Source organism: Mangifera indica, chromosome 13 (genome assembly GCF_011075055.1).
Source record: "Mangifera indica cultivar Alphonso chromosome 13, CATAS_Mindica_2.1, whole genome shotgun sequence".
Lineage (NCBI taxonomy): Eukaryota > Viridiplantae > Streptophyta > Magnoliopsida > Sapindales > Anacardiaceae > Mangifera > Mangifera indica.
This window is the reverse complement of record NC_058149.1, coordinates 12,576,072-12,588,205: the sequence shown is the minus strand read 5'-3', so window position 1 is coordinate 12,588,205 and position 12,134 is coordinate 12,576,072. Positions and strand designations below refer to the sequence as shown.

General features: G+C 32.7%; 2 protein-coding genes across 2 annotated transcripts; one reads left to right on the top strand and one right to left on the bottom strand.

Moving 5' to 3' along the window:
• Positions 1-3,471: 3,471 nt before the first annotated feature.
• On the top strand, positions 3,472-6,475 carry LOC123194347 (probable ADP,ATP carrier protein At5g56450). The gene is made up of 2 exons (XM_044607528.1): positions 3,472-4,067; positions 5,630-6,475. Exons 1-2 carry the CDS (start codon positions 3,744-3,746, stop codon positions 6,260-6,262), a joined length of 957 nt encoding a protein of 318 aa, XP_044463463.1. The 5' UTR covers positions 3,472-3,743; the 3' UTR covers positions 6,263-6,475.
• A 3,490-nt stretch (positions 6,476-9,965) lies between these two features.
• On the bottom strand, positions 9,966-11,021 carry LOC123194054 (glutaredoxin-C6-like). The gene has a single exon (XM_044607184.1). The coding sequence runs from the start codon at positions 10,868-10,870 to the stop codon at positions 10,451-10,453; it is 420 nt and encodes a 139-aa protein (XP_044463119.1). The 5' UTR covers positions 10,871-11,021; the 3' UTR covers positions 9,966-10,450.
• Between the last annotated feature and the right edge of the window lie 1,113 nt (positions 11,022-12,134).

The following is a 12,134-nucleotide window of genomic DNA, read 5'->3' as shown; positions in this document are numbered from 1 at the left end:
TGCTATTCTCTTAAACCCATCTTGACCAAGTTTAAGAAAAACCCAGAAAAAATTGAACCAAATAAATAAATTTTGCAAATAAACAAGTGAAAGGTGAGTACCGGAGTGAAGATACGAGCAGCAGCGAGATGAACTTTCCCTTTCACAACCCTTGCACACCATATTGTTAAACGACAGCAAAATCAATTAGAAATACAGAGATTTTTTTTTGGTAAGCTAAGATAATGGTATTTTTTTTTGGTAAGCTGAGATAATGGAATTGTTGAGGAGATGGCACTTACGGAATGGTTTCTGAGTGGGCTTTGAATGATTTATGAGTGGCTTGACAAAACAATTTAGTTTGTTGGCCTGACTTGAAATGGGCCATTCATTTAAGAAATTATGAGCCCTTAAAGAAATGTTAATTTGGTATCTAAAAATAGGAGGGCAGCTTCAGTTCTTACATACTCAATCAAATTAAAATTGGTTTAGTTTGGGATAGATTTATTGTTTAGATTTGTAATTTATGCATAGAACAATGATGCCTTAACAATTGTTTTAAGAGTGGATACAAACTGAATTAAGCCCGTAGATCTCTAACTCAAATCGATTCGAATAAAAAATAATTCGATTCGAGTTTTGCTTGAGTTTATCAAATCAAAATTAAAGACGACAATTAATTTGACTCATAAATTTAAGTCAAATAAAAGTCAAGCCAAACATAACACCTTTTAACTTAAGTTTGGTTTAAAAAACGAATCTAATCTTTCAACTTCCTAAAATGTTATAGTTTTGATGTACTATAACATTTTTTATCTAATTATATTATAGTTAAAATTTTGATATATTAAAACAATTATTAAAGTCAATGTTTTATATCTCATAATGCTACGGTTTTTTTTCAATTGTAATGTATTGTTAATTTCCTAGTACGACACTACTAATTCGTTGTTTTATATGTCATAATGTCAGTTTCTTTTTCAACCGTTGCTTATTATTAATTTTTTAATACAACACTATTAAATCCGTTATTTTATATCCCATAATACAACGGTTTTTTTGCAACCGTCGCTTATTGTTAATTTTTTAATACAACACTATTAAATTCGTTGTTTTATATCCCATAATACAACGGTTTTTTTCCAACCGTCGCTTATTGTTAATTTTTTAATACAACACTATTAAAACCGTTGCTTATTTTATTTTAGACAACGGTTTAAAAAGCGTAGTCAAAATAAGTGTCGCCTTAAGCCCAATATGTGGTAGTGTATTCTACCACTACAGTGCACTCGAAGCAGTTTTGGGTGAAACTATATGATATTGGCACAGTTGGATGCATCTCAATCATGCCTTTGCCCATCCGAGAGCCATATGACATTATCAGTTGCTGGCCTGGATCCACAACAATCCTTCGAGGGAATACACCTTTCATTTTATTCACAGGAATTGATGCTAAAGGTCGTCAGGTTCAGAACTTAGCAATGCCTAAAAATTTGTCCGATCAATTTCTTGAAAAATGGGTAAAATCTTCAAAAAATCGTGTCATGCCTAAAGAACGTTGGCTCAAAAGCGTCAATTAACAACTTTGCAAAAAATGAGAACTAGTCGACGGGAAAAAGAAAAGACAATAAGGTTGAACAAAGAGACTTCAAAGAAAAAACAAATAAAAGAATTAAGAAAAAATCTTGATTTATTCATCCACTATATATAATGAGCACATTACTCTAGTCGCTTACATTAATCATATGTGTTTGTTTGTGTGTGTGAGCTATAAAAGGAGATTACATTAGGTGAGAGTCTAAAAAGTTTTGTCGTTACCGTAACAATATTAGATAACGATAAACTAGTGTTGAGACCTAAAAGACATAGTTGAAAACTCTATTAAGAGATGATATTCGAATGAATTCATAAACAATTCTAAAAGGCATGATTGAAGACCCTATTAAAAAATGATATTTGAATGAATTCATGAACAATTCGTTTACTTTCAAACATCAAACCCACAATATTGAAAGAAACTGCTTGGTATGTTGGCAAGATGCTAATCTTTATCATTGGCAAGAAGCCAGTCTTTATCATTGGCTTCCTCCGTTTTTGCTTTCTATTATTGGGTTCAAATTCTTTTTGGAGGAGGGAGGACTTTCATCAGAACCAGAGTTTACCCGATGTTGGGTACTGAGAAAGAGCCGACCTTTATTCATTCAATAACAGAACTCAGGGTGTAGTTATCACTAAGTTGAATGGTTGGATTATGAACAAAGCCCACATCAGTGAGGAAGAAAGTTTTAAGGCATCATATCACTAGAACAATAAAAGCTCCCACGGTAGTTTAAACCAAGCATCAAAATAACAATGCAGGGGAGAGCCCAAGGGATAGCTTGTATGGTCGAGCATGTAATCTCCGAAGTAGTCCCAAATAGTTTTAGATTTGAGATTCGTAGGCGTTATATTAATATCAAAATTTTGAATCATTTGATGATCAATCATTAAATTCATAAGTTACCTATTTAAAGTGATTAATTCGATCCGATAAAAACAATCCAACTTAAACAAATTCCTCATTTGAAAAAAAAAAAAAACAATGTTCGAAAGTTTCTGCTTATACTTTTCAATGGATGGTTTAAATGAATCCAAATGACTTTATTCCAAACTTCTTTTTCAGGGGTCTTATTCGACTCTTGCCAAAGTCGGCTATTTTATACGGTTGTACCACAGACATCGAAGCATTCATCAACTACCCAAAATAAGAATATCACTGCCATGTTTATTATAAAATAATACTCTTAAAAAACGTTTTTAATAATAAATAAAAGGTAAAATAACCATGTCCCACCTAACATTTGATGAAATTACATTCTACCATTTGAGTTTGAATAACCAACTTTTCACTCATTTGCTTTGAAAGTCCAAAGGCATTTATATAATTTTGCATAAATATTATAACACGCATGTAATCAATTATCATTCCATCTCAAAAATTTTAAATATTACAATTTACTAGAGACAAAAGAATATTTTCACCATATTTTGTTTCATTAATTATTATACTCATCTTTATATAATTTGGAAATATTTTAGTTTTAATAAATTATAATATAACATTTATACTCATAATTTGTTACATTATAACAATTGATTCAAGTATTTAGAAGTGTAATTGCCATTTTTATAAATTTTGAGGGGCATATGATTATTATTTACCATATAATAATTATATGTCATTAATGCTGCTATTTGTATTTACATTAATAAATTTTTAATTATTTTTAATTGAAACTGATATGGTTAAAAAAATAATTAATAAAGTTTTAGGGTAAATTATTATATAATTTGAGGTTTTTTTGTCTTTTTATTAATTTTATAAAAAAATTAACAGATTGGGTCAAAAAGAAGGGTGGAAAATTAACTATTTGAAACTTAAGAGTGCAATGTTAGTTTATCAATCCCTGGGTGGGACATTGTTATTTAGCCTTAATAAATGACGAGGGCTGCTTTGCCAAAGAAGCGCCTTCAAGAAACAACGGCGTTTCTGAAATTCCATCGTCGTTCAGACGAAAGGAGAAAGTAAAAATCAAAATCGTTTTTAAGAGAAAGAAAATACGTGCGTTGTTGGAGTGAAGGGAACTTCCAAACTCTAATCCAATTATAGACTAAATTATCTAATCCCTGTTAATGGGTAATCATAAAACATTAGCCTGAAAGCCTTACATAATTTATTTCCTTGGTGAAATCTTTAGAAGACTACGAAGAAGAATTTTCAAGAAATGGTCCAACTTGATGAGGACCCAGAGTCAAAATCATCATCGCCGTATAAATGGTTGAATAACTTTCACCGTGATCTGATGGCGGGGGCGGTGATGGGCGGTGTAGTGCACACGATTGTGGCCCCAATCGAGAGGGCCAAACTATTGTTGCAGACCCAAGACAGCAACCTGGCCATTGTTGGGACTGGACGGAGAAAATTTAAGGGTTTGCTTGATTGTATTGTCCGCACAGTCCGTGAAGAAGGCATTTTGTCTCTTTGGAGAGGCAATGGCAGTAGTGTGCTTCGTTATTACCCTTCTGTTGCGCTTAATTTCTCTCTCAAGGTATCTAATCAAGTTTTCTTTTTCTTTTTTTTTGAAACTTTAGTTATTGGTATCATGCCTTAATTTTGAGGGGAAATTCCATTGATTTGTACGGTTTTATAAACGTTTGGTGTAGTTTTCTGAATATTGTTTTTGGAAGTTTACGTTTTGAACAGAAGGTGATTGATAAAATGTTTTTGTGTTGGAGTGGGTGGGCTTGTTTTACAGATTTGGCTTCATAATATTTAGAGGTTTAATGTTTTATGTTTATCATGGTTGCATTTGTCAATCATTCAAGATTATAGATATGTTGTTTATAAATCTAATGGACAACTATTCATGAAATAGCTTGAACTTTCAGCATATTCATCTGAAATCTGGGATTTGATGGGCTTATGTGTTGGCTGAGTTGTTGAGAAATGGAGCAGATTGTTTAAATTTTGCTGTGGGGTGGACTACAAATAATTATTTGATATACATATATTGACAAGAACATTCTATACTCGGAAATGAGTACAATTTTAGCCAAATTTAAATTTTTCTTCACAAACTTGGCATTGAATTTTTTTTGTCATTACTGGTTGTCAAGTCGGTTCCATTTTTTCCAACTTTTTTTAACTCTCAAGAATGTCAGGTTGTGATGCATCACTGAGTTTGTTTGCACTAATTGTAGAAAAGTAGTGGCAAGAAACCGATTTAATGATCTATATGTGTGTATGAATTGTTATATCTATCGTTTCTTGAGTAAGCTGGCTTATACAGAAGAATTTTTCAGTTATTTGGTTTAGCAAGGAGCCAATTAAATAACTTTGAGAAGGTACTTTTGTGATTAGTTTGAATGGTATATGAACAGAGTTTAACAAATCATTATCTACAACAAGGAAATTTGTTGTGTGGTGACCTGACAATTTTGGTAGATAAAGTAGGATGGTCTTTAATATCATTGGGGCCAGTGGGTATCATTATAAGAAGAGTTACTCTTCTTACAGTTATTGTTGGATGTTGACTTGAGTAAATTAGATGAATTTAGAGGAGAAGTCAGCAGTAGATATCAACAAATTATTATTATGGTACTGAGTGGCTGTCCGTGCTTGTCTCTGTCTAGGAACATTTGTATTTAGGTTTTTAATGGAGGGGTGTATTTTCTGGTTCAATAATGTCCAGACAAACAGTGGTTTTAAAAGTTTCATATTGTGGACTTTTTTTGGGTTAAAAAAGCGATTTATGAATTAAACTACTATAATTATTGTTGCTAGGAGGAAATTTGACTCCACTCCAGTGATCAGCTCTTATATTGACCAACTAAGAATTTGAGGAAATCTGTATCATTATGGTTGGTCTCACCTGGCACATACAATCTAAAAGTCGTTGTCAAGACTTGAGTGGAAAAGCTTGAGAGTGAGCAGTAGGAAATTAGATGGAAATCTATGTCACAACTAATACGGTTCGGTTATCATAAAAGAAAAAAAATCTATGTCACAACTAGAAATATTGGAAGAGCAGCCAAAATCAAACTGGACCATATATTTATAGAAATGAAATTTTGTTTACTGCATGGTCTTAATTGAATGTTCCATATACAGGATCTTTACAGGAATATTTTAAGGAATAGCAACGCTCATGCTGGTAATTTTGTGTCTGGTACACCTGCCAATTTCATTGCTGGGGCTGCAGCTGGTTGTACAACATTGATCTTAATCTACCCACTTGATATTGCACACACCCGCCTTGCTGCTGACATTGGCAGAAGTGAAGCCCGTCAATTCCGAGGCTTTTACCATTTCCTGACAACCATAATCAAGAAAGATGGGATTCGAGGGGTTTATAGAGGGCTACCTGCATCTTTACAAGGGATGGTTGTTCACCGGGGCCTATACTTTGGGGGCTTTGATACAATGAAGGAGGTTTTGTCCAAAGACTCCAAACCTGAATTGGCATTATGGAAGCGTTGGGTTGTGGCTCAGGCTGTCACAACATCTGCCGGGTTGTTGTCATATCCATTGGATACAGTTCGCAGGCGGATGATGATGCAGTCTGGTTTGGAGAAACCAATGTACTTGAGCACACTGGACTGCTGGAGGACAATTTATAGGAAAGAGGGTGTGACTTCATTTTATCGTGGAGCAGTTTCGAACATGTTTCGAAGTACCGGTGCTGCTGCAATTTTGGTCCTGTATGATGAGATCAAGAAGTTCATGAACTGGGGCGGATTATAACAGGAGCCAAATTTTGCCACTTTTTTTCGTATATTCTCACCAGAAGAATTAGATAGAAGGTTTTAAGAATTGGAGGAAAACATTGTAAAGCGCAAATGAGTTAGATACACACTCTAGATGACATTCATTTGCCACGTTATTCTTTTAGACTCTGTCAATTGACACCACAATTGTTTCGTTAACAAATAAAATTGAATATGTCTAATTTGGTAAGTATAACATATTATATATAACATATTATGTATACAGATAATATGTTATTATATAATTGAATATATTTAATTTGATATTGTATCCTTTGAGTTATACTTACGTGGGTATTTTGACTGGCGTACAAACCTTTCTCTTAAGCTTTAAACACGACCTATTTTAAACATAACCCATTTGAGAGAGAAAAATATATTCGTGGATAATATATTTAATAACTGGGATTCAATCAAACCAAAGTAAAATATAGTCAAATTAAGTAATTCATATGCTAATGCTTATAGTTGAACTTCCATAATAAAATGGTTTTATATGTATTCATGCATTATGGGGACATGTTTATACTAAGAAAAGTATAATTTAAATACAAAAAAAATTTAAAAATAATATTTTGAAAAAAAAATCAAAATTGTGTTTTATAATACCTGTACAAGTGCATAATAACATACATATTTGTATGATAAAGTATTGTCTCCATGTCTTTGTACAATTAATTGTACACTGCTTGGTTGTGCTCTGTTATGTTAAATAGTGCTGCTAATTATAATAATACCGACAATGAAAAAAATAATACAAATGAACAACACAAACAAACTTGGGATAAAAAAAGTGGTGTACTATTCTATCAGCTTAGTGGACTCAATCTTTCTGTTCTGTCCAATGATTCATAAGCCCCACACTTACTGAAAGATATCATATTTTATGGTGTTAAGCTTGAAGTCCAATGGGGAAGTGGCTTTGTTCTGGTATCACTTCTTAAATGGGTGGAAGTGCTTAATTCCAGTGGAGTGGAATTTAATTTTAAGTGGTGGGTTTTGAATATAACTACGAATAATAAATTAGTAATATGTGCTTTCCATTAAAATTATATACCCCTAATTTTGAGTGTTCATTTGTTGTTATTCAGATGATTTTTTATCATCTAATCACGTAATGATAAATTATATAAATACTCAAATAAATATGTATCCTAAATTAAATGTATACACATATCCAGTATCTCTCAAATATTTTATCAATTTAAGATTTATTTAAGGGGGCGTTTGGTTCCAGTTTTTGAAGATTACCTTAGTAATTTATCTTTTATTCCTTTGTTTGGTTTGTCAGTAATAAAAGATTACAGTAATCTTCTATTACCAATACTGACGTGACAGATAATATAGGTGATAATCTGATTACCATCTTCACCTTAGGTATTTAAATATTACCAAGGTAATCTTGATTTTATTATAATTATATTATAATTTATTAAATTTTTGAGACAAAAATAAATTTATTTTTAATTAATATGATAAATAATATAAAAAATATTTAAAAATAATTATATTCAAAGGCATTTAAGTAAAATAATTTACTAGTAATCTTTTATTACTTTTAACCAAACATAATAATTATCTATACCTATTAAATTTTATTAAATATAGTAATTATTTATACCCAGTAATCTTTTAAGTAATCCATCTTCAAGGTAATTTTTCTATTTTGATAATAAAATATTACCCAAACCAAACGCTTCCTAAGGGTCCCACAGTCACTCCTTTTACGAAACTTAACGTTTTTCTGAGATTTGTCTCATCCTCACTCAAGAGAAAGCATAAAGTGACTTTGTTTCTTAGTTTTACTTTCTAAAATGTATTTTAACATCTTATCACTAAATAACATAGGATAAACACATGCTCAATATTTTTTTATATTTTATTTATGTAAAATTTATCAAAGAGTGTCACTTTGTTAACGTGTTACAACAATGTCAATTACATATACAACAAGGAAGAAGCAAAGTGGGAATTATATAAAAGAAAAGGCCAAAAACATGACTTCACCCTTGATTAAAAGTAACATAAAAACTGAACCCATAAAAAGTGGTCGAAGATGGCTTTTTCAACTTTAGACTGATGATAATAAATAATAAAGTGCAAATTGTTATCTCTTTAAATATAAAAATAAATATATATAATTATTATATGATTAAATATTATATTATTATTTTTTTTTAAATTATTTATTTATATAATAATATATAATTTATATATTTAAAAAAAATATAATTTTATTAATATATAATAGAGAAAACTGATTGATTATTGATATAGAGAAACAGAATCACAGGTAGATTCTTCTTACGTTAGGCTGTAAAAGATTCTACTTATACCTGGGGTCCATGGTGGTGTTGTATCATAAATTAAATCAAAACTATTGCATGCCTGCCATCTGTCCTTTTTTATTAAAGATGACACGTCATCCCCCTCCTCGTCAATGTGGTTGTTGATGTTGTAGTTGTCAATCTTCTTTCGCCCACCTCTCTTTTCCAGACCCAAATGAATTGTCTCCTATCTCCATTCCCGTTGTCATTGCTAGGGCTGGATTCGAGCCGAGCCAAGCTCGGCTCGCAGCCAGCTCAGGCTCGGCTCGCTTTATTTAGGGACGGCTCAAGTTCGGCTCATTTTTGGCTATGTTCAGTTCGTTTTTCATATCAAAACGGTATCATTTTGTGTATATATATGGATCAAAACGACGTCATTTTGTATAAAAAATTTTTAAAAAATATGCCCTGTCAAGCCGAGCCAGCTCGAGCTTGATCGAGCCGAGCAGAGCCCGGCTCGTTTCAGGCTCGAACCGAGCCGAGCCGAGCCCGAACTCGAGCTGACTCGGCTCGAATCCAACCCTAGTCATTGCCAAAACATTTTACCCTCGAAGGGTGTTTGATTCGGAAAACTTCAATTTTTATGATAATTTATCGTTTATAATTTGATATTTTCTTTGAGTAATTAAATTTTTATAATAATTTATAATATATTAATGATATTATATTTATGATATAATAAAAAATTTAAATAATATTGTATTATTAAAGATAATATTATAAGTATTGATAATATATATTGTATTGTATATTATATTAATTCAATATATTTTTTGATATATATTATTTTCTATTTGTATTATATCGTCTCTTATGATGTGTATTATGTATAATAAGATATTAATAATCAAGATGACAAATATAAAAAAATAATCGAATTAATATCTCTAACTTATATTTTAAAAGATTAAAAATATAGTTTTAATTTAATATATTTTTATTTTTACCTATTAAATATTTTTAATTAATAATAATATTATTTTTAATTAATATAATAAATAATATAAAAATTATTTTAAAATAAGTATACCAAAAATGTTTAAATAAAATTATATTATTGTATTACATCAAATCTCACTTAATAATTATTTATGTTTATTAATTTTTCTCAAACATAAATATAAATATCAGAATAATTTATCCCATTAACCTTACAATAGATTATTTTTATAATAATTTTTTATTTTTTTAACTGTAAAAGATTCTTTGAACCAAAACTTGCCCAAAATAGTATTCTGCCAGGTCAAATTAATTTAAAACGTTGAAAGGAGAAAGAAATGAAGAGAAAAGAACAGTAATATTTTTTTTTATACATATAATTTTGGGGGTTAAAAAAAAAAAACCACAAAGCCGTGTATGAAATGGTGATTTGAGTTCAATAATGGGAAGAATTTTGTCAGAACATGCATCTGATAGTGCCACTTTGCCTCGTCATTGTCATCAAGTAATAGTAACAACAGTAGTATTCCCAATCTCCTCCTTAAACCCACATTATCAACCACTCTTTATCTAGAACAACTTCAACGGCTCTGATTGCTCAATAATTGCATATAGGTCCCACTTCATTCATTACACTATCACAGATCAACCCTAGAGAACCTTAACATCAAACAACAACAACAACAACAACAACAACTACTTACTCTACAGCTGCAACTTGTCTTCAGTATCTTGACCATTAAAACCAGAAACAAAGAGAATCATTCACAAATTTTTTTTTTCTTTTCTGGGTTTTCCTAGTTTTATGCAGAAGAAGAATTTGAGAGCGACTTGACTTGATAAATTAACAACCTGTATATAAGGTTTATACATATTAAAATGAGAAATTTTTATCATACTCAGAGAGCGCCAACTTCAACGAGCTTTGGGACGAGGTTGCCACTGAGATGGAGGGCGAAGAGGGAGTCAAGGCCACCGACGCAGGTGCCACCAATGAAAACGGCAGGAGATGCAGGGTTACGAGGGGAGTCATCGTTATCATGAGACGAAGCCAAAGGGAGAGCGGAGATCTCATGGTCATCAAGTTCGATGACGGTGGGGTGAACTCCGATGGTGGCGAGTAGTTTCCTCATGACGTGGCACATGCAGCAGGAAGATCGACTGAAGATTATCACCGGGTGTTCAGAGATGAGACGCCGGATTTTGGTCTCAGTGGATTCTTCCCCATCGATTGATAAGTTAGTGGGAGGAGGAGAAGGAGAAGGTGGGGTAAGGTCAAGATGAACGATGTCGTTTTGGTAACGACGAAGGTCTTGCATCGTCGGAGATTGAAATTCAAAGAGCCGATATCAACGGAGTAAAGTGGAGAGAAGAGTTGTATGGTGGGGAGTTTAATAAAAGAGAGGAAGAGAAGAGAAGGCTGTGATGTTGTGTGGTTGCTTACATCACAAAGTACTGTTTCACATAAGATATTAGCTTCTTTGGGATCATTGCTTTGGGGGGTTTTTTTTGAAGCATACTCGCTACTCATAGCTCGTGTAGTTTACGCTCTTTGACGTGACAGAATATTCTTTCTCTTCTTACCTGTTTTTTTTTAACCGATCATCTTTGACCGATTTACAGCCATGGCGTGGCCGTGCAGTGATCACATGGAGAGGGTAATTTAGTCAATAAGCATGACGTCACATTGACAGTGACGTGGAACCGTAATATTAAATCCTGACGTAGCCAAAATGCTAAAGCAAAAGAAAAGTCGTCCGACGTGGAAGGTTATGGTAGGCGGACCCACTACAGTGACATAAATCATCGGAATGAAATTACACTTTCCTTGTCATCATGACGCCCCTTTCACACGTGGCCGTTCCTTTAACTTTCCTTCAGGCGTGGAGATTGTAGTCTATTAATGGAGCTGGAGAAACTTTTGGGTTGGAATAGGATAACCAATAAAATAAGACCACGTAGTATGTCAGTGGCAGGAAGTGAACTTGTTGCGATGTGGTCCCTACCAGCATAAATTTGGGGTTTGAGGGGTCCGTTAAAGCTGAACCGTTGATGGTGGTAAAAATGGTGTCTGCCACAAGTCTTATGGTCCCACTCTTTTTCTAAAGTTTCAGGCCCTCTTTGGTAATTTCGTCTCAATTACTTCTGCAAAGCTGACTTGGTTTGCGCTGCGTTGCTCCCTGGGGAAAAATAATGGTGGAGTAAAATGACGAGAGAAGGCCTTATATTGGCTTTAACTTTGGTAACCGAAAGATTGAAATTGATTGGATGTAAAGACTGAAAAGCAAGAGAGTTGGTAATGGAGGCAGAGATTTCTGTATTTATATAAATGGCTTGTGGAAGTGGTACTCGTGGTCACCATGCACAAGGTCAATTCTGCAGATCAAATCGTTATGTTGTCGTCATGCTTAACATCACACCATTTACGGAACAAAATCTTTATGGCCATTGCCAGTGCTCTCTACCTGCTTTTGCAATACTGTTCACAGAAAATTAATGCAACCCGCAATGCACAGGGGCTTTTAATTAATTGAACATTTATATCCAAGCTAAAGCACCTTCAATTATTTTCTGTTTCACTTT